We start from the raw sequence: 22,500 nt of genomic DNA on the forward strand, positions 1-22,500 counted from the left end.
CTGTTCGGTTGACACAATAACAGATGGTAGCTTTTCATATTCCGGGATCATGTCACAGAACGATGGTGCAGACGTGGGAGTGAAACCAAAGGACAACAGACAACGTACACGATGTTCAGTGATTAACGGTTCGGTGGTTTGTGGCTGGCGAGCTTCAGCCATCGTTGTGCTTTTAGAACCAGTTATAACGTAGATCTACTGCACCGTCTACGAAGTGTTTCTTCAGACCAGATGTAAACAGATGTTTACTGGAGCATGTCTATGTTCCTTCAACCTTATGTTTCCTCATCCCTATGTTCCCTCAACCCTATGTTCCCTCAACCCTTAGTCCCCTCAACCCTATGTTCCTTCAACCCTTAGTTCACTCAACCCTATGTTCCCTCAACCCTTAGTCCCCTCAACCCTATGTTCCTTCAACCTTATGTTCCCTCATTCCTATGTTCCCTCAACCCTTAGTCCCCTCAACCCTATGTTCCCTCAACCCTTAGTTCACTCAACCCTATGTTCCCTCAACCCTTAGTCCCCTCAACCCTATGTTCCCTCAACCCTTAGTCCCCTCAACCCTATGTTCCCTCAACCCTTAGTTCCCTCAACCGTTAGTCCCCTCAACCCTATGTTCCTTCAACCTTATGTTCCCTCAACCCTATGTTCCCTCAACCCTTAGTCCCCTCAACCCTATGTTCCCTCAACCCTTAGTTCCCTCAACCGTTAGTCCCCTCAACCCTATGTTCCCTCATTCCTATGTTCCCTCAACCCTTAGTCCCCTCAACCCTATGTTCCTTCAACCTTATGTTCCCTCATTCCTATGTTCCTTCAACCCTTAGTCCCCTCAACCCTATGTTCCTTCAACCCTATGTTCCCTCACCCCTTAGTTCACTGAACCCTATGTTCCCTCAACCCTTAGTTCACTGAACCCTATGTTCACTCAACCCTATGTTCCCTCAGCTTTGGCTCCTTTTGAGTTGAGGACTATATTTTGATGCTGGTGCAAACAGCTGTTGACTGTATACGCTAACACTGGCAATGTAGCAATATGAACAAAAAGTCATAAGATCCCCATTTAAGCTGATAAACATCTGAATCCAGCTCATATTTCTTTATGTTTCACATGAGTTCTCACGCTGAGATGAGATGTACCGATCACACAGTCTGAGTATAGAACCGTTAACAGTCCGTGGTCACAACCGACCGGTGTCACCGTCCATCACTCGGCGGCGTCTTTAAATTTCGAGACTCGAACTGTCAGAGACGTGTGATGAAGAGACGAACTGCGCTGGAATTTATCCTAATGACACCACGGTGATGATTTATTTCAGTGGGAGGTTAAAATTAATGTGACGACATGCTGCATTTGTTTCGTTTTTCTCTGCAGACTGAACGCTTGAACGCCATGTTCGTACCTGCACACGTTTCCACTGATGATACAGTTTTCCACAGGGATGCAACGAAATGAACAGTGTAGGGCGAAAAACGAAACCGAAAGAAATCAAACACTCGCACGAATGCCAATTAACCGAACGCGTCTTTCATTTATTTAGCCACAGTTTTTCACCTTTGCAAAAATGTTTTTTTTTTACCATTTTGTCTTGATTTTCAACGATAAAAATCAATTACAAAAGTACAATTTATGTTTTAAAACTGTCCCCAGGCAGAGTGAGCTGCGGGACGGACACATCGAACCCGTCGGTCCGATTCAATCAGTGTGGGGGTTGGATTCACTGTGCAGTCGCAGTATGATAAGAGCCAGCGTGTGTAGTACAGTCTCACCTGTGGGGCCGTATGTTACAGGACGTCGGTGAGATGAAGTCTCTTAAACACTGTGATTGTTCAACACTGTTCATCATCTGATTCACTTCCGCTGCGTCTCGTCTCTTCTGTTTGCCGAGTCTAACGACCGCAGAGCATCTGAGGGTCTCTCGGCTCCGACCCGAGAAAGAGTAGAGCGGCGGCGACGGAAAAAAACATCCGTCTTTCCCCTTCGTCCTGTTTCATCTGCAAAAAAATGAGGATTTGAGAGAAAGTGAGACGAAGAAGAAGAAGAAGGAAAAGACGAGTGATAGTTCTGTAACTGTCGTCTCAGTGGGATCCATCACGCGGCGTCTGAGGCGCCGCTCCGTCGCGGTCCATCCGTCACGCGGGGACAAGAGCCCGCTCGTCAGTCACGGCGGGGATGAGGCTCGGTGTCTCGCGTCCTACACGTTGATGATCTGGCGCGACGGATTGATGGAAACGGCAACATGCCAAAGGAAACTTCGTCTAATTTGCAGAAAAGTTCACACGCTGGCTTGACGTGTTTTTTCGCCTTTTGCAAAAAAAGAGTTGAAATGTGAAAATGGAGACGACTTACGGCGAATACGTTCCGACGCGAGGCGCGACCATTCGCCTCTCGTGACCGATCAGCTGCTGCTTGCGGCCGTGGTAAGTTGCTCAGTCGACGGTAACTCCTTCGGACCTCTCCCCGTGTTTCCTCTCTCAAGCGTACAGCATGATGTCGTACGGGTCGGTTGCCAAGGCGACTGATGTTTTATCTCCTTCTTCGTCTACAGGTCCATTGCGGCCGCGTTACGGTCGGCGTGCGCGGCCCACGGTACGCCGCCTTGTTCCGACCAAACTGCTCCGGTTCACTCGCTCCAACGCAGTCGATGCGTGATTTCGCAGCTTCAAACGTCCAGTTTTCGACAACGTCTGCAACACAGCACATGGGGGACGTGTGTTATCTGTCATGTGGGAATATTAGAGTTTCAAAATGCAACTTCGGCTGGCAAGAGAATTAGGAGAGAACGTGACCGTGGACGTACGGACCTCTCTCTCCTCCGGACACTCACATGTAGACCAAAGTGCCGACGGCCATTATTCATTTTATTTTAAATAATTACAGTGAATTCTTACGGTCGTGTGAAAACCTCTGATGGTTTCCTTCAACCATCCGGCGGTTCAGCTCGCCGCCTCCTGCGGTTCCTTCCCGAGCGTCCTCCCAAAGCAGAGGGCAGACGGTTGTTGCGGCGGTTCGAAGCTTTTCTAACTCTCTGCTTCCCGTGTCCATGGCGACCGCGAGTTACGTGACTCATCTTCACCGACCGGACAAAGGTTTTTATTCACAAGTGAAAACAGACGTCCCACGTCACAGGATGGGAGAGTTTCAAAATAAAATCTCAGTCGTCTGTGTTTGTCTCTGGAACGTTCACCATTTATATTTATTCATGAAATCATAGACTTTCATTTTGAGCCGTTTCAAGAGTTTCTGGTTTAATGACTTTGGATTAATCGATCAAACAGATAACACATTCAGATAAATTGCGGATTATACAAATGTGTAAGATTGAATATTATAATATTCTGTAAGCGTGTTTGTTTGGCTCTCGTCTGATTTTGCCTTCAAACCGGCATCAACCGGCATCCAAGTTTCACGTAGACGTTCACCTGAATTGATAATGACTTGTCTTATCGCCACTTCCCCTCTCTGATAGTGAACAGACTGAATCTCCGACCGGTCGTCATCAGATCATCGCACATTAATATTCACAGATCTGTCTCCGCAGCAACGCGAGCCAACGATGAAGAGTTTTTTCAAATTATCTTCACATATTTATGCGCGACGGCGATCAGTTCTACAGGCAGAGAGAGAACAAGGGTCTTTCTTCAGATTACTTATTATCATTATTCATCACTATTTATCATTATCAGAACAGTGTTAATAAAGAGCGTGTTATCACATTTTCCTCCCCTGTACGTACGTTAATGAGAAAGTGACCTCGTGCAGCCGCAGCCGGTTGTTTACTGCAGGTACTGTCGTCGTGCCTGGAGCCAATTAATTCATAACCCTGAATTATATAAACGACGCCTTATTATATTCAAATTAAAAATCACAACCAATCTTTTGTTTGTTTAACTTGTCTTTCCTCGTTGTTTCTCCACTGTGCTGTGTTTTTCACCGAGAGTGAAATATTGTGCAATATTATCTGAAGGTAGATGTTGGAAATGATTACAAAATTTGAATAATGAATACAAAAATAAGGTGGAACAGATAGAACAGAGGGCTTCGACGACACTTGGCTCACGAGACGATACACAATATTTTGACACAATGTTTTAAGAAAACTTCGATGGTATATTGAAACATATGACTGGAATAAAAAGCCCTTTATGTGACTGAAAGTCCCAAAATGCAAAACAGTGGAGTTGCATTTTGACCTGTTTTAACTAATTAACTTGCAATTGGGGCTGCGACTATCTTCATAATCGATCAGTTGTTTGATTCATAAAATGTCAAAATGTTTGTTTCATCCACACACCAAAGACACTCAGTTCACTGTCACAGAGGAGCAAAGAAACCGGAACATATTCACGTTTAAGAAGGTGAAATCAGAGAATTTAGACTACGGGGGGCATCTTCTACGCTTTCAGACACCGTCATCATTCCGGCTCCAGCTGGTCACTAGTCCGTGACGGGAAATATCGCCGCGGTTTAATATCGCAAGATCTGGCGGCACGGGATCTGCTCACACCCTCAGTCACCACGGATGAAACTCTTCTCTCCCGTAATCCCGTGGAAGTCATCGTCTCCTCCGAGGAGCGTGTCGCGCACTCGAGTCTTTTCTAATAGAACAAATGACGGACAGGAGTGCCGGATGATACCTCGTCGGGGCTCCGGGGGTTTTCAACAGCGGTGAGAGTCTGTAAGCCTCCGAGGGGCGGGAGAGGGAAATGGACCGGGGGACTTCCTTCTTTCAAGCGATGAGCTCGACTGCGCTGGGCCGCGAGTGCTGCCGCTCGCTAATTGTTCGAAGCCCTCCTCTCAGATTAGGGTCGACGCGCGGCGTTTTACGGACAGTGGCGCGGCGGACAATCAGACCATGTAATAACCGGAGGGAGAGCCGGTTGCGAAGCCCAGAACGCTCGGTCCAATCCCACGCCGCGCTGCCTCGATAAACACCGCCGCCCACAATGGACGCCATCTTCACTCTGGCAATTAGGCAGAGCTTTTTTGGGATTGTCGCCTCCGCAGCCCAGTAACCGCAAATCCACCTCGGATTCAATTATTCCCTCCCCGCGTCGGCGGCCATTCGGGCTCCTCTTGGGCACGCGGCCAGCGGAGACAGCTTCCAGAGAGGGATTTCAAGAGCTGAAAGTACAAAGTTATAAAAAAAAAGAGACGAAATACACGTATTTTTTCTTCTCCTTTGTCTTTTATTTATGAATGTTGGACAAGTCCATTGAAGAGAAATGAAACCGTGGGATCCCTGGGGAACATTAAGTGGGATTAGACTCCGACTTGACTCGTGAGGATGGGTGCGGTAGAGTGGATGTCCTCCGCGGGGTCTGAGATGAGTGACCCCCCCCCCCCTCACCCCTCACCCTGTCTGTTTGTCCTCCTGGGGGGTTTGTGTCCCCTCCCGCCGTCGGCACCACGTCCGTCATCTCCCGCGTTTCCTGCGTCTCTTGTCTTTTTCGGCGCGGCCTGTCAAACTGCTAACGCTCCTCCTTGTCTCTCATCCACAGATTCCACGGTGTCGTCTCCGCAAGGTAAGACGGCGCTCAATCACTCACCTGTGTGTGTGCGCGCGCGTGCGTGTGTGTGTGTGTGTGTGTGTGCGTTGTCCATTCTTTTTCCTGTTGAGGTGAATGATATTTCAGGGTGTTGATTTGAATTTGAGTCGTTCGGTGTTTCCGTCAGAGAACAATGTGTTTGATTACAGAGTCGATCACTGACACAGGCGCTGACTGAAGGTCTGACCCACGGTGACACACACACACACACACACACACACACACACACACAAACACACACACACACGCGTGTATGGTAATGTGAGGTGGGGAGGAGGTTATTGTTTCTGATTGTTTTGCATATAGGGGCTCATCAGCGACAGGAGGAAGGTGTGTGTGTGTGTGTGTGTGTGTGTGTGTGTGTGTGTTTCTCTTACCTGTCGACAGTTTTGCGAGTTGATGGGACCAGACAGTGAAACTGTGTGAGCAGCTCCAGGGGTGTTGTTCTAAGCGACAGCAGCCTGCAGGTGTGTGTGTGTGTGTGTGTGTGTGTGTGTGTGGAGCAGGCCCCGCCCCTCGCCCCTCAGCGATGGCGGAGGGCTGCGTCACGCGCTGCGATCGTGAGGCAGAAGCAGCCGAGCACTCCGGAGCAAAACGCTCCCCGCTGACTCTGTTGAAACTTCCCTTTGATTCCCCGCCGCGCTCGTGAACACTTATCGGCTGTTTGTCCTAGGAACCGCGAGCTCTCATCCGGAGCAGAGCGGCGAGCGGGCGGGAAAATGTTTTCACCGTCGCCGAGACGTCGCGCAACGCTCACAACGTGCGCAGTCGATAAAACCCAGAGAGCCCCGGAGAGTGTCTCCGAGGACACGGCGGATCTGCGGAAGCTGCTTGTAGATACATTTCTATTGTACACACACACACACACACGTTTGACGATGATGTGATGCCGTCACACGCACCCATAAAGGTAAGTGATGTGCGCCGCCGTGGCCTCGCTCTCTGATGAACGCGCCGCCGGCAGCAGGGTGACGGACGCCGTCCGTCCAGCCGCTTCGGCCGTTTGTGTTCCTGAGTGACGGCGAGATGAATCGGTTCCGCGCGGCCCTGACGCCGAGTAAATCCTCACCTCAGTTCACCTGCGAGCGCGAGCGCGCGTGTGTGTGTGTGTGTCTCCGTCTCCTCGTCCAACATGTCCACTTCAGACGTGTTGTCAGTCGGAAGCATCAGCACGAAGTGAGAGCGCCACGGAGACAAACGCCCCCCTGCCGCGAGGCCATACATGAGGCCTTGAGGCAAAGGTAGTGTACATGAACCGTGTGTGTGTGTGTGTGTGTGTGTGAGAACAGCCCACCCTCACTGGACGACGGAGCTCGTACAGTCCAGCCGATATTCAAACTGTGGCTGAGTGACCTTTTTTGTGTTGTTGCTCTCCGACATCACGATTAATACAAGAACCTCATTACAGCGTGACCTTATTCTTCGGTTCTCTGCGTTCTGCGAGACTTCCCCCTCTCGATCTGCCCCCCCGACGAAGACCACCACCCGCCACGCCTCTCCGGCCCCTCGCACCTCGCCGCTGCCAAAAGCGGAGTGTATTAACGGCGCGTGAAAAACTGTCTCCGGGGAGACGTCCCTCTGATTTCATTTTGCAAAATGCCGGCGATAAATTTATCAAACGGGCCGAATCGAATTGGCGTCACGCGCGGTGCCATCCGTCACGCGCGGTGCCATCCGTCACGGGCGGGGGGGGGGCCTGTCCCCTCCCGTCCCTCAGGGGCCCTGTGGGCGTGTACTTAAGCCCCGCCAGGAAACCTCCGTTGGCAGGAGCAGGAGATGGAGCGGGAGAGGGCGTTGGGAGGCCTGTTCAATGAATATATGCTGAGAACTTTCGTATCTTTCAGTGCTAATCGATGCACGTGTGGGAAGCGCGGAGTGCGGCTTATGCGCGATTCGTGGACGCGTCCGTGTGCACACAGAGGTCAACGCTAAATCCTCCGCGCGTCGCGGCGTCACGCGAAGCACTTTCACTCGTGTGGTAATTGATTAATTGCAACGCGGGTCGATTGATTGTTATTTGCATTAGTGAAATCCCTTTGCAGTTCAAACGGCACTTTGACCTCCTCCTCCTCCTCCTCCTCCTCGCCCTTCAGGTTCACACGCTCTTCCTCGTCCCTCCTCGTCTTCACCTCTCGTGCCTCCCCGCTGCTCTTTCCTTCTTGTTCTCACCTCCCTCACCTCCCCCGCGTGTCTTTTCCCCCCCGTCCTCCCTCGTCCAGTGTTTATCAGTGTGCGGGGGGTTAAGCCGGGCGCGAGTGAGGGTAAAGCGGCTTCGAGCTAACAGGGCCAATGAAGTCGGCGGCCCCGTATTCCTCTGACGGGGATCGGCGGCGCCCTCTCCGCGAAGCCTGTCAAGCGTTTTAAATGATCAGATGAAACATTCAGACCGGACCGCCGCGGGAAGACGAGACGCCGCTGAAATGTGGTGATGCCCATCGGTGGTCTCTCCCTCGCTGGCACGCGCAGGTGAGCAAGGACACGTATGCGTGCGCACGTGGCCGGTGTACTGTACAGTACAGTACAGTATGGTACAGTACGGTACGTGCGCTTCCTCACTGAGGCATCACGGGGGAAACACGGCAAAGTGATTTGGAATGAAAAAAAGGGATCGATTCCCGCCGGAAGCCGGAGAAATGAAAAAGTAGAAGAGGGAGATAAAGCCCCTCATACACACACACACTGACACACACACACGCACAGACACACACACACACTGACACACACACACGCACAGACACACACACACACTGACACACACACACGCACAGACACACACACACACTGACACACACACACGCACTGACACACACACACACTGACACACACACACACGCACAGACACACACACACACTGACACACACACACACGCGCGCGCGATCCGATCCAACGTTTTTTCTCTCTCGCGTCTCACTTCTGCAAAAGAAAATCCTGACAGAAGATCAATCGATCGAAAGGCCGACGTCTCAAAACCTTTTGCATTTTTTTTGGGGGGAACATTTTAAAAATTCGTCTACAAATTCATCCTGTTGAGGATGAACTTTGTAATCTCAGCTGTACGTGTGTGAGTGTGCGTGTTGTCGGCACGCCTGTCATGTTGTCAGTGTGTGTGTGTGTGTGTGTGTCAGTGTGTGTGTGTGTGTGTGTGTGTGTGTGCTTGTGTGTGTGTGTGTGCTTGTGTGTGTGTGTGCTTGTGTGTGTGTGTGTGTGTGTGTGTGTGCTTGTGTGATCAGAAGATAAAACAGACACCGAGTGACGGAGGCGGTCTGGTCAACACGCCGCCCTGTGTTGCAGAGTGACGGGGTCACGACGGGGTCACGACGGGGTCACGACGGGGCCCGGACGCGTTTCACCCCATTAGCAACACATGCAAATTTATCTGTCACCTCGCGCTGACACAAGGTAACGACTCTCTCTCTCTCTCTCTCTCTCTCTCTCCTCTCTACATCTTTCCAGATCTGTCTCTCTCTCTCTCTCTCTCTCCTCTCTACATCTTTCCAGATCTGTCTCTCTCTCTCTCTCTCTCCCTCATTACATTCTCTCCCACACATCTTCCTCTTCCCAATTTCTAAATTGCGTGACACGCTCTGTCGTCACACCGGCGCCTCTTCTCTCTCTCTTGTCTTGTGAAACAACCTGTTTAGCTCCAGTCGAGGAGACACGGAATTCGAAAGTAGATGGGATGTGGATCCCTGCCAGTTTTGCCGCTGACGGCCCCGTCTCTCTCTCTCTCTCCCTCTCTCTCTCTCTCTCTCTCTCTCTCCCGCCAAGTGAACCCGACTGATTTTCCTTCTTGTTTTACACAAAACCACGACGGAGGATTGAAGACGCGATGTCACGCGTGCAGAGCAGACGGTGTCGAGTGTGCGACGACTCGTCGTTCTTTCGGTAACTTTTAATCACAAAGGTCTGTAGATGAAACTGAGCGAATATGGAGTGACTGCGATGAATCGTCCAGGGAAGCAAGAATTTGGCACACGTAAATGAAAATGGCTGACTTCCTGTTGGTCTGAGGTCATGGTCCTCGGGGGGGGGGGGCTATTTTGTAGGTCCTGAGACGATACAGCTCCACAAATATTTTCAGAATTTTACATTAAAGTGAAAGGTGGTGAAATTGACTTTGAAGGTCTGTAGGTGGCGCTATAGAGCCATTTGGGGAACTTTTTTTTTTTTTTTTTGAGACTTTGTACGACATGTCCACGATGATAAATCCAACGTTGAATGACTTTTATGATCATTTATCCCGTTTTTCATGACGGAAAAAAAAGGCTACTGACGTTGTAAGCAGCCTATTGGCCGGCCATTTTGGATCTTTGACCCAATCAGAGGCTTTGTTGGTGACCGGTCGAAATTAGATGGTGCCTTCCCCCTGAAATGTGAACATAAAGGAACAATAATCAGTAGAACAGCGTGAATATGATTATTATCTGTAAAAAAAATTACATAACTTTCGATTTGCATTAGTAAGGATATGTTAGATAATTTTCCCTTATAACCAAGACTTGGAAAAACAACTTCATTTTTAATGAATTTATTTTTTTTGTCTTTATGGTCATATAACTTTTTATACATTCGTGTGACTGTCACTGTTGCATACGTATTCTGAAGGCCTAGGTTTTCCTGAAAAAATAAGATGATATAATTTCTGTATACATTACAGGGTTACGGTTATACAATTATTATTATACTAGGAGACGAGTTGGACCAAAAATAGGAATCTGCTGAGATTTACAGAATGAAAAAACATCCAAATGAGAATCAAACTTACTACAGAGCAGCTGAGTGCTGACCGGCCTCATGTTGGCAGAAAATACACCGAGCTCAATTATCACAACAGGTAACTGAAGATCCTCGTGTGATCTCCTCTAGATATTTTACAGCCTCGTAAATCCCGCCGCAAAAAACGCTCCGGCCCCATCGGAGTGTGATCCGTTCGCAGCGTCGCTCTGAGACATTAAATATTAAAACTTGCACGTCGAGGGTGTACAGTAAATGACGAGGTCGGTCGACCTCGCGGAGAACGCAATGGAATTAAAACGCCCCGTCGTCGATGACACAACCACCAGGTCCGACGAGGAGGCGCAGAGCAGCTTTGGCTCTTTTTATACCTTTTCTACAGAAAAAGCAATTTTTTTTAATTTTCTTTTTATCTTCACACGATCCCGAGTGCAATTTGAAAACCGCCCGAGAGGATTCAACACGAAGATCGTTGCCCCTTAATTTGTTGGGAGCAGCTGCAGAAGCATCACATGAAAAAAAAAACGGTGTGATATTGAGTTTCCCCCTGAATTTGAACATTAATGGGAATAAACCACGGTCCAAGCACCTCGTGTTTGCCAATTTTTCAAAAAAAAATCCTTTCGCGGAGTTTCGTCGCCTGTGAAATCGTCCCCTGATGATACCACCTTGGCTCAGAGCGGCAGAGCAGACGCATACGTTCCTCATTATGAGTTCATCATCATTCGTTCCGAACGGATGGCGAGAGATTGTCGCTGTAACTTTCACAACTTCACTTACACTTTACGACGAGATTCATTATCTTTTCATGCGGATTTGTTTTTTTTCAAAGTGTGCCCGGTGACTTTAGCCTTTCATAAGTCGGACGTGTGCTGTGATACAAGTATTTATTTCATAGATCAGAGATGAGATGGTTTTATTTCCGTCTTTGTTGACTTAACTGGGTGACAGTAAATACATGCCGCAAATGATTTTCATTAAATCAAACGATAAATATAATGAGTTTGGGAAAAGAGATGTGACAGCTACTAACAATAGAGCATATCTACTGTACGTGCAGGAAAGTCACCGTACTTTTATTCAAATCATCATAATGACAAGATGAATTATTCTATATTATTATTGTTATTTTTGAATTAATGCAACGTCTGTGTTCACATAAAGAGTTATGTTGTGTCACAGACGGGATCTTTCATATGACGGCACAAGTGGTTCGACCATGTCAATGTGAGAATATTTTATTAATAGGTTTTTTCTTTCTGGAAAGAAACATGTTTAATCAATATTGAGTGAAAACAATAGGACTTCGTATTCACAATGCAGGAGCAGCGTTCCACTCGCTTCACTAGTATTTCTACAAGGGATGCACCGAATACCAAATAACTAATGTTTTTAATTTAAATTTTAAACGTTTTTCATTTATTTTGCCAATTTTTTCACAATTATATGAATTAAATAGCCTAAATGTGTATTTTTTACCCAACTTTTTTGGACCAAACAACTAATCGATTAATCGAGAAAAACAATCGACAGATTAATCGTTAATGACAACAATCGTTAGTTGCAGCCCTATAAACGTGATTTCATATAGTTTGGGTTTAGTTCTTATTGCCTAGGTAACGCGTTAGCATACCCGTGCTAACATTTAGCTCAAAGCACCATCACACCCAGAGGGACGGTCCAACCGTTGTTCTTCCATCCGCCACCCAGTCTCCTTCTCCCGTCACTACGTTGTTGTCATAGTATGGTGAATGGTGCAAATTCTTGATGTATGTATATATATTTATATATGATGCACAATTAACACATTCCCATGTTATCTTACCTACACCGAGCCTGCTGGGAGAGGCCCTTGAGCTCGGAGATGCTTTATTGCTTCTCACGCAGTAGAACCAACACGCCGCTGTTTGTGCTCGGCCGACTCCCCAGAAGCCCCTGCGATGAGAAAACCGTGATTACTTTGACCTTTTATTTTAATTCAGCTGGGTGTGCTCTGCAGGAGAGAAGAGCCGTGGACGTCCTCTCTCGTCTGAGTCTCATCCCCTCAGGCCCAACTAATGAGGTCCAGCACATATGGAATTTAAATGCCAGCAGAAGACACTGTGGGTTTCTGGAGTGGACTCCCCGATGAGCACAACGGCGGCGGCGCCGTGGACGGTGTCAGCTGCAGGCGGAACAGGAGGGAGCTTTGTGTGCCGCCGCTCACAGGAGGCCGATCGCGTGCTCTGTTGGAGATAAGGACAAAGACGAAACCACGCGGAGTTTCAGCAGAGCCACATCTCCCACTCATTACGGCAGCGGAACGTTTCTCGGGCAGAGACAAGGAGAACAAAAGGAATGGAGATAGAAGTTAACTGATGACCGGTCTTCCTCTCGCTCTTTCCCACAGTCTGACTCTTAAGCCTCGGCTGCCAATTAGATAGAAGGACAGACTGTTCCCCTGATGGATGAACTCCATTTAATGTTGTGTGCTCTGCTCAGTGGGCCGCGGCTGCGAGTTTCCAGGTCGTCCATACGAGCTGCGGTGTAATCGACTATGCCCAGACGGACTGCGGCCCATCACAACTGTTCCCTCGGCTTTGTACCTGAAGGTGTGTGGCAGGTGGCGTGTATCTAAAAGATATGTTGGTCACCCGGGAACAGGTGAGTCGTATAATCCTGCCGAGCAGATACCTTGTTCGTCAGGATCCGACAACATGTCTCTGTCGTAGACTCTCTGCCTCGACTTGATTCAGTCATCTTTGTCTGTTTGCTGACAAAAGTCTCCAGCTGGGCTCCGAGCCCGACCGGGCTCACGTTGCAAAGCCAAGAGGCGTCGTGGCATATGGCTCCCAGCAGGACCGCTCCTGTGTCGGCCCGCTGAGCAGTGGGAGGGTTGGCCAGATTGGATGATCTCAGCAGGTGAAACACGGGGATTCAGATACAGTAGATCAATCTCTGCTCAGTGCAAGGCTGAGGAATCTGAGGGAACTGGGGAACACGAGGAACCTGAGGAACCTGAGAAACCCTGAGGAACATGAGGGACCTGAGGAACATGAGAAATATGAGGAACCTGAGAAACTTGAGAAATATGAGGAACCTGAGGAACATGAGGAACATGAGGAACATGAGGAACATGAGGAACATGAGGAACATGAGAAACCCTGAGGAACATGAGGGACCTGAGGAACATGAGAAATATGAGGAACCTGAGAAACTTGAGAAATATGAGGAACCTGAGGAACATGAGAAATATGAGGAACCTAAGAAACTTGAGAAATATGAGGAACCTGAAAAACCGTGTGGAAACTGAGGAACCTGAGAAACATAAGGGAACGAGGAACTGTGAGGAACATGAGGAACATTGCAAATCTGAGAAACCAAAGGAACCTGGGGAAACAGAGGAACATGAGGAACTTGAGGAACCTGAGAAACCGTGAGGATCCTGAAGAACCTGAGCAACCTGGGAACCAGTGAGGAACCCAAGGAACCAGAGGAAACAGAGAAACCCGAGGGTCCTGAGGAACCTGAGGTACCCAAGGGTCCTGGGAAACCTGTGATCAGCAACAGGTTGAACATTATCCTTCATCATCTTTGTCACACTCAGTGAGGAGCGCTGCCGCAGGTGCTTCATCCTAACAGCTGTCAGACTTTCAACAGCACCATCAATTATGCATATTTATTTATTACTTTCTGTTTTTATTCAAATCCAAATCACTGCATTTAATCCAGACAACTGCACATTTAACAAGGACATAACATGTAAGTAGCTTTTTATAGTCTTTTTTTATAGTTTATTTTTTCCTTCAATTTTTTTATTGTAAATATTGTGTAATATTTTCTACCTCTTCCCTGATCCCTTCCCCGCGGCTGTCACAAGTGAATTTCCCCGGCGTGGGATTAATAAAGTCTTCATCTCATCTCACCTTATATTTCCGCGGTACCTTCTTCCTCCTCCTCCTCTGTTCAATAATGGCTTCATAATCCCACACGAGGACGCGTGAATATGCATTCGACCGGCGCGTAATGAGATGAGCGCTCGTGCCGACTCCACAGTCACACTCATTAGGCAGGATTCTCCCCTCCGCTCGGCGGCGTTGTGCTCTCAAACCCCTGTCAGCTGCTCAGAGGCATGTCAGCAGATGGGTTTTCTGAAGCCCAAGACAAACAACCCAGTGGAAATGGTTAAAGAAACAAACGCAGGAGCAGGGAAAGGGAAGCAGAGCCAGTCGCCGCTGACAGGCGGCGGCGGCGGCGGTGGCGTCTGTACTCTTTGTTCAGGCAGGTTCTCTCCTTGTCTGCGGGGATGGAGCTAATCCAAGAGTTTATTACCGAACTTCACACGCTAAAGTCGATCCTTTATTCTCTAACACCACAAAGAGCCAAGAAAACTGAATCGGGGGTCTGGACAAATTGGCGTCGCTCACACGAGCACAGCGGGAAACAAAAATCTCAAACGCGTCGGCCGTGTCTTTCCTTCAGCTCATTGCCAGCCCCTTTTTTTTTTTGGAGACTTTCTCAGATAACTCTTCTTCTTGCTTTTATTCACAAAGTCGCGGTGGATGTTGGATTGCTGGCGCTGCCTCGCGTCCTTTGGGCTCATGCGAGAAGGATTTCAGCAAAGTTAGATCTGAGACAAGAGCGTTGAGCTCGACAGCATCCTATCGTGAGATGTGTTTGACGCATCAGGGCCCACGTCACTCACCTTCTCCAAACACCCCAGAATTCCCGGGGTTCACCTCCCAGAGCACTTTGACTCCAGAACACCGTGCGGGAGTAAGAGAGGGCGAAGGAGCAGAAATCGATTCAGCCTGTGCTAAAAGGTTTTTGTTTTTTAAAAAAGAACCCTCCGTCAAATGACCTCGTGATAAGAAACAAACGGGATAATGGCGAGAGGGAGATTGGAATATTGAACCAGGTCTGATTGGGAATGTTGCCCTGATGGGATCGTTGGATTATCTGTTGGAAAAATGTTCAGTGGACTGTAGAAGACCACGTCACCGACTGATTAAAATATAATTCCTAAATTATTCATGTGACATTATGCATGCGTGGTTCCAGTGAGAGAACTTTTTAGTCGCCTTCCCCGCCCCTTGAACTTCTCGGTCGCGTGCGTTTTCCTCGTGCCACTTTTTGCACTTAAAGCGCCCTCACCCCCCCCCAAAAAAAATCGGGATGACAATATACCCCCGCTCATCTGCGCGCGGTCGTCGTGGGCCCGTTTACCCCGGAGAGACGCGCGGCACCCGAGGAGTGCGGGGCGAGACCCAGACCGATTACTCTCGGCTAATTCCCGAGCACAACTCGGCGACTCGCCGGCCATTAATAATTCATGTGCAAAGTCGTTGACAGAGCAAACACCGCTGAGCCCATTAACACACCACGTCTGGCGCGGTGCCACCGCGGCAGTACCGTACACAGCTTCCGGTCCACGTATGGGGGGAAAACAAAAGGGGAAGTGCAGGAGCTCTGTATGGAAATTCCAATGCTCATTAGAGGAAGTCCGGTCCGGGTGTTTTCTTTTATACCTGGCGCATCGGAGCTGGTGCTAAAGATGAGAAGAGGGGGGAGGCAATTAGAGTGACAGCCGGCGCCGAGATGTGTCGAGCTTTTTCGTCGGGATTGATCTCCACCATCGGCTTTGTTTTTTCCGGCGCGCTTCACACATTCCGAGGGGGGTGGGGGGGGGGGGGGGGGGGGGGGGGGGGGGGGGGGGGGGGGGGGGGGTTGGGGGGGGTGGGGCCGTGCTCCCGTTCAGTCGGCAAGCGAGTGCAGCTCAAAATGCTAAAGAGGATCACGCTCCCGCTGTGTAGTCGCACGTTTAACTTTCCCTCCACTTTACCCCTCGGCCAATTTCTTCTATTCCATTTCCCGTCCTTTCATGTGTTCATTCCAGGCTCTCGTTTTTTTTGATACCGAGGCAACGGGGGATGTTTGTGTTGTCCTCCAGCTCCCAGCAAGCAATGCGAGACCGACAGAGAGAATCGAGGGAGGGAGGGAGGCCTCGGCCTCTGCGACCGTCTATACGATCTTCAGATAAAGAGGAGGTTCACGTACTGCACTTCCACCAGTGGTTGCTGCCGTCTGTGTCTCCTCCTCCCGCTCTTTTCTTCCCGTTCCTCTCATCTCTTTTCAAAGCTCTGGAGATGACGTGCTCAGCACAAACGACATCTGTCCGCGAGAATAATCACGTCTGTAATCCTTCCCCAGAGAGTTTCGCCGCAGGAAGACTTCAACTCTTCAGCTCAAAAGTTTCAGATTTCATGATTTTTATGGATACTATGGGTATATATATATGTATATATTATGGGTTTTTACTCTGGATCTCGTAACCGTAACTACAGTGACTGGAATTGAACGTTACTTCTTGTCTGATACTCTCTTCCGTTTTCATTTTGTGATATCTCCTCCGTATCTGTTGAAGCGTCCGCCAGATGGGATTTCGTGTGGAGTTTGCACGTCACGGGGGAAAAGGGGCGGCGCTCTTCTTGTTTTTGAATCATGCGGCACTGATTGGGTTCTCGCTGCAACAGGAAGGAATCAGTCAGTTCATGGAAGATCACGTGTGAGGAAAGAAATCAGGTCTTCTGTAGGGGTGTTGACATCAACCGTTTCTACGGAGCATCGCGATGCGGATGTGGACGCTGCAGTATTGATGCAGCGACGGACCACAATCGATTATAGACTACTGCCGTTACTTGTTGATTCTCCGACCGCGGCTGGACAATGAAGTTTTAGAGTTCATTCAAAATTCGGGCTGCCAAGCGGACCCAACTCAGCCAAGAACTGATGCTGTAACCGGGCGTTTATTGTTACGCCTGAACTTTATCATTTATACGAAATAACAACACGGCGACCGTCGTATGAACCAGCGTCGTCCAAGACGGAACAACGTCAACTTCATCGCCGTCAAACGCACTTCAGCGCATCCGCTCCGTTCTTCCGCAGTGGCCTTCACAATAAAAGCCCAACTTAAAATCACTCAGCATTTTGCTGAGGCAACCCAAAAACAGATTCCAAATGAATTTAACATAACAAGGGCGCTTCGGGTACCTGAAAAGTGCTTTATAAATTCAATATATTATTATTATTATTATTATTATTATTATTATTATTATTATTATAAATAAAGTCGCTTACACAACGTTGCTGTTTGCTAAGTGTCCTTATTAAGGGCAGTTCAAATAATAAAATAAAAAGGGAGTTCATATATATCAGACTGCTTTGATTCATTGATGAAAACATAGCCGTGATGTGCAGCAATATCCAAAATGGAGGATGCATCGCATCGTGATGCATCCTGAAATGGAATCGTTGAAAGGAGAATCGTAATCGAATGGAATCGTGAGACCAGTGAAGATTCACACCTCCAGTCTTCAGGGCTTATGGATTTATGTGTCAATGCAGAGCGGGGTGAGAGAGAAAGAGTCCCCGGTGGATTAGATGCTTTACTTGACATGTAACTGTGAGTACCGCACACGTATGTGCGCACACGTGTACAGTACGAGAGGGATCACTCTCGCCACAGCTCACTCCATTAGCCGATAAGTGTATCCGGGCGCTCGGCTCAGAGCCAGCGGAGACCAATTACAGGAGCCGAAAGGACAGAGGGTTTTAGTCCGGCTCCATCCGCCTCCGTCAGCTCCGCGCTGCCCGCAGACAGGCGGCAATTACAGGTGTTTTACACTGAACCACACAGTCAGTCGATTCTTTTGCATCTGTCCAGTCCTCTGTTTTTAATACGACCACTATGGCGACGATTATCACCGCTCGCGGCCACGGGGGGTCCGGACGGGAGCAGTGGGCGGAGGCCGAGGGCAGTCGACCGCGGAGTGGAAACGCTCGGTTGTGTCAAGGGTCCCCAGGAAGATTAGTTCTCATATGTTAATGTGTGTAACTCCCTACTCTTAACAACAACAACAAAAAAATAAATTGTAATAATGTATCTGGATAACCGAAATGTGTCAGATCGTGAGCTCATACCCTGAAGTGAGAGTTCACCTCTCGTCCTCCCTTGGCCGAACGCAGACAACCAAAAAACGGAATCATTGAAGCAGAAGAAGAGAGAGGAGTTCGCCGTTCCCTCATCTTTTCTCTTCCTCTTCCCCTGCCTACATTTCAATACACTAACCCGTTGCCTCCGTCGTCCCCATTCGACGGTACCTTCACCTTGCACGTCTCCGCCCGCCGCCCTCCCCCCCCCGGCTCATCTCCATCATCGGCTTTGATCGTCTCTCTCTCCTCTTCTCCTTTCTTCTCCATCCGCCTTTTCCCCCCCTTGGGTCCGTGTCTCTTCTCCATCTCCTCAGGGGAGGTCCGCGAGGTCCCCGAGCAATGGGAGTTCGCTGGAGCGTGCACCGGTCAGCGGTGCTCACGGGTAGATGTGTAGATCATTCATCCTCTGGACAGGTAATGGAGGCGGGGCGGGGCGGAGGGGGGCGAGGGGGGGGGGGGGGGACGGCGGCAGATCTCTGGAGGCATGAGAATCCATTTCATCAGGAATCACTGGAGCAAAGAAGAATGAACTTTCTCTCTGCGCCCAACTCTGCGATCTCGTTCCCTTCTGACTACTAATACACATGAGCTCACACGACACACTGTGGCATTACACCAGGATGAATCCCTACACAAATTAGAACACGGGAGCTATTATTTAAGTCAACGTCTCTCTCTCTCTCTCTCCCTCGGATGCGGCGGGGAAATTATAGTGCTGAGTCCTCTGAGCCGCAGCACAAAGGAAACTCACCCCTTTTCGTCTCTTTTTTTCCCGCTCGGCACAGCGGCGCATCAGAGCGAAGCCGAAGAAGAGCGGGAAAGAGAGTGAGCTGGAAATCCACACCGCCGCTCCGCTGGAGCTGCTCCATTTTGGCCCCCGCAGGGCCGGCAGGGAAGACTCACGGCGGCGAACACGCCACGCGTGTGATATCTGCGCGCTCGTGTCGTGTAGCGGCGGCGACCGTCAGCACCGGCGGAGTCGACACGCACCATTGGACCCAGTTGAAGAACTGCTCGTCGATCACGACGGGCGGACGGACGCTCCTCGTCGTGGTCGTCGCGATGTCAGTCGATCGAATCGATTGGCGGAGTGATGAGGTGGAGCGAATGCTGCGTCTCGCGCATTTAGAGCAGACGGAACAGTTTTGAAACCAAATTTTAATTTATGACGGTCATAAAAAAAAAAGTGCGCACAGACGCTCTTGTTTCTACACGGCCGCTACAACCGAGTCGGTTTCTGTGAACGATCTCTTCTTCGGAAAAGGAGACAGTGACGGAGTGTAGGGAATTGAGGATGTGTGTGTGTGTGTGTGTGTGTGTGTGTGTGTGTGGGAATGAGACAGAAAAACCGAGGGAGGTTCTGCCGACTGGGTTTTCCACACAGTATGCCCCGTAATTGCTGCTATTAATATCAGTTAAAGTTTTAAATACCTATTTATTAAAACTTTCGCTTATTCCTGTGGCCCCTAATGTGAATAGAATCATGAGTCTCGCGGGTTGCGCTCTATAAAAAGGCCCCCGGACATGAATTATTAACGCTCCACCACTTCATCTTGCGAGATCTCACTCCTACAAGATTTGTGGAAAGGGAAATAGACCAAAGGTCTAATATTAGGATGGATTTTTTTTCCCCGCATTAAATACTCCACACACACACACACACACACACACACACACACGCACAAGTTCCCTGAATACTTCTTCCTAAAGATGTGACCTCCACATCGCTTAAAATAAAAGCGGTGCCTTGGACCTCCTCATCATTAGCTGGTGCAACTTGGCTGGAGGTTTCCTGGTGCAAATTGCTGGAGTGTTAGAGGTAAACTAGCGTGTGTGTGTGTGTGTGTGTGTGTGTGTGTGTGTGTGTGTGTGCGCGTGTGCGTGTGCGTGTGTAGGCAGACAGAGAAGAATCCGAATGAACACAGCAGCATCATTTCTCTTGTTTGTATCATTAAATATCTTTTCCCTTTCGTCGGATCATCTGTGCAAAAGCGGCAGCCACTTTGCTGCCAACAAAAAAGACATCCCCCCGTTATCACTGTGGAGTTAATCACGGCTCTAAGATTAGAAACTTTCCTGCTCTATCTGTATGAACTTTGGACTGAAAAAAGTTTGTAAATGTATTCCGTGGACAGAGTGAAATGTGTCCGTACAGTCTGAGGCCGGTAACTCATTAGTTTTATATGATATATGATATATATGAGATTTATAGATCATGGCACCACCACCACCTTCGATTTCCCAGATACAGATATTCGTCCTCACACGTTGTACTGTATAACGTATTTAATTGACTTGGCCTGGTTAAACTTGCAGACATAATGGCCACCTCATTACTTATTACTCCCTCCACACTCTTCTTACTTCTCCTCTCCGTATCCTCCACCAACCTTCCCAAGGTATTCTGTTTCATCACTTCCCTCACAGTGGTTCCCTCCTGCACCTCCGTCTGCACCTCACGGTTTCAGCCCGAGTGTGTGTGTGTGTGTGTGTGTGTGTGAAATGAAGCTTGTATAATTAAATATTAACAGGCTGCTGATATGGGAGGGGGCAGCTGAGTCTTCGTGCCCTACTTCTTTCTTACTGTTAAGGTCCGCTGGGAATTATATTCACACACACTGGAACCGGAGAAAGCTGAGCGGGCGAGCGGTGGCAGGGGGAGTGGGGGGCCGGGCCGGGCCGGGCCGGGCCCGGGGGTCAGTCACCGTTATAGCAGGAATCCTGTTGGGAGAATAGAATTCCAGGATGGAGAGGAAGCCATTTTGATTGTGAATTGGCCCGTTAGATGCTGAAAGTGCAAAGAAGGCCTCGGCGGGAAAGTTTTTTCTGACTTCAGCGGGGAATTGGAAAGTGAACGGATGATTGACGGCGTCTCCGCGTTGCAGACGAGAGAGAGATTGAATTCGTTATTCAGAAGTGAACCAGTGAGCTCATCGCACAAACACTCCCCTTTTTCTTTTTTTTTTAACAAGCTCATGATAAAAAGTCTGATAACTTTCACCCACGGAACGCGGTGTCTGATGTTGGCAGCCATAAATAAAATCCACTCGTCTTGTTATCATATTTGTCTTCAGCCGACTCGCAGCTGAACACGAGCTAATGGCAGAGGAAGAGAGAAACCCACTCCTCGGGGACGACGCTCGCTCCAGTCCCGCTGTTTGTTGAGGCATTAACATAAACAAGTCCTCGTAATCTCCACAATTAGACTTGATCAAAAGAGGATTTGTGTCTGAGCGAGAAGTTTCGCCGGGCGGCGTCGTCGTGTGCGTCAGAGAGGAGACGAGGGGCAGCGACAACGTTGTGTTGTTGCTGGGTGACTGTTAGCATTGTGTTGTTGCTGTGTGACTGTTAGCATTGTGTTGTTGCTGTGTGACTGTTAGCATTGTGTTGTTGTGTGACTGTTAGCATTGTGTTGTTGCTGTGTGTCTGTTAGCATTGTGTTGTTGTGTGACTGTTAGCATTGTGTTGTTGCTGTGTGACTGTTAGCGTTGTGTTGTTGCTGTGTGTCTGTTAGCATTGTGTTGTTGTGTGACTGTTAGCATTGTGTTGTTGCTGTGTGTCTGTTAGCATTGTTGCTGTGTGTCTGTTAGCATTGTGTTGTTGCTGCGTGACTGTTAGCGTTGTGTTGTTGCTGTGTGACTGTTAGCATTGTGTTGTTGTGTGACTGTTAGCATTGTGTTGTTGCTGTGTGTCTGTTAGCATTGTATTGTTGCTGTGTGACTGTTAGCATTGTGTTGTTGTGTGACTGTTAGCATTGTGTTGTTGTGTGACTGTTAGCATTGTGTTGTTGCTTTGTGTCTGTTAGCGTTGTGTTGTTGCTGTGTGACTGTTAGCATTGTGTTGTTGTGTGACTGTTAGCATTGTGTTGTTGTGTGACTGTTAGCATTGTGTTGTTGCTTTGTGTCTGTTAGCGTTGTTGCTGTGTGTCTGTTAGCATTGTGTTGTTGCTGCGTGACTGTTAGTATTGTGTTGTTGCTGTGTGACTGTTAGCGTTGTGTTGTTGCTGTGTGACTGTTAGAGTTGTGTTGTTGCTGTGTGTCTGTTAGCATTGTTCCTCTGTGAGTGTTAGCCTTGTTGCTGTGTGAGTGTTAGCCTTGTTGCTGTGGGACTGCATCCGACTCGTCTTGTGGACACTCGGGCAACGTTCACTCTACGGCCCCTTGACTTTCCCCCTGTGTCATTGTATCCGTGATACAATCCGTATCACGTCGTGTGGGCTTTAGGAGGCCGTGAAGCAATTAGGG

General features: G+C 48.8%; 1 protein-coding gene across 2 annotated transcripts in view; it reads left to right on the forward strand.

The window, feature by feature from the left end:
* LOC118316962 (cadherin-4-like) overlaps positions 1-22,500 on the forward strand; it is a 192,925-nt gene that overhangs the window by 84,752 nt on the left and 85,673 nt on the right. Inside the window, exon 3 of one of the 2 annotated variants that reach the window (XM_035645296.2) lies at positions 5,500-5,523. In XM_035645296.2, coding sequence (XP_035501189.2) covers positions 5,500-5,523 — 24 coding nt within the window. Of the gene's footprint in view, positions 1-5,171; positions 5,524-22,500 lie in introns of those variants that run through there. The other variant, XM_035645294.2, reaches the window with a different exon arrangement.

The sequence above is a fragment of the Scophthalmus maximus genome, chromosome 3 (genome assembly GCF_022379125.1).
Source record: "Scophthalmus maximus strain ysfricsl-2021 chromosome 3, ASM2237912v1, whole genome shotgun sequence".
In the NCBI taxonomy this organism is placed as follows: domain Eukaryota; kingdom Metazoa; phylum Chordata; class Actinopteri; order Pleuronectiformes; family Scophthalmidae; genus Scophthalmus; species Scophthalmus maximus.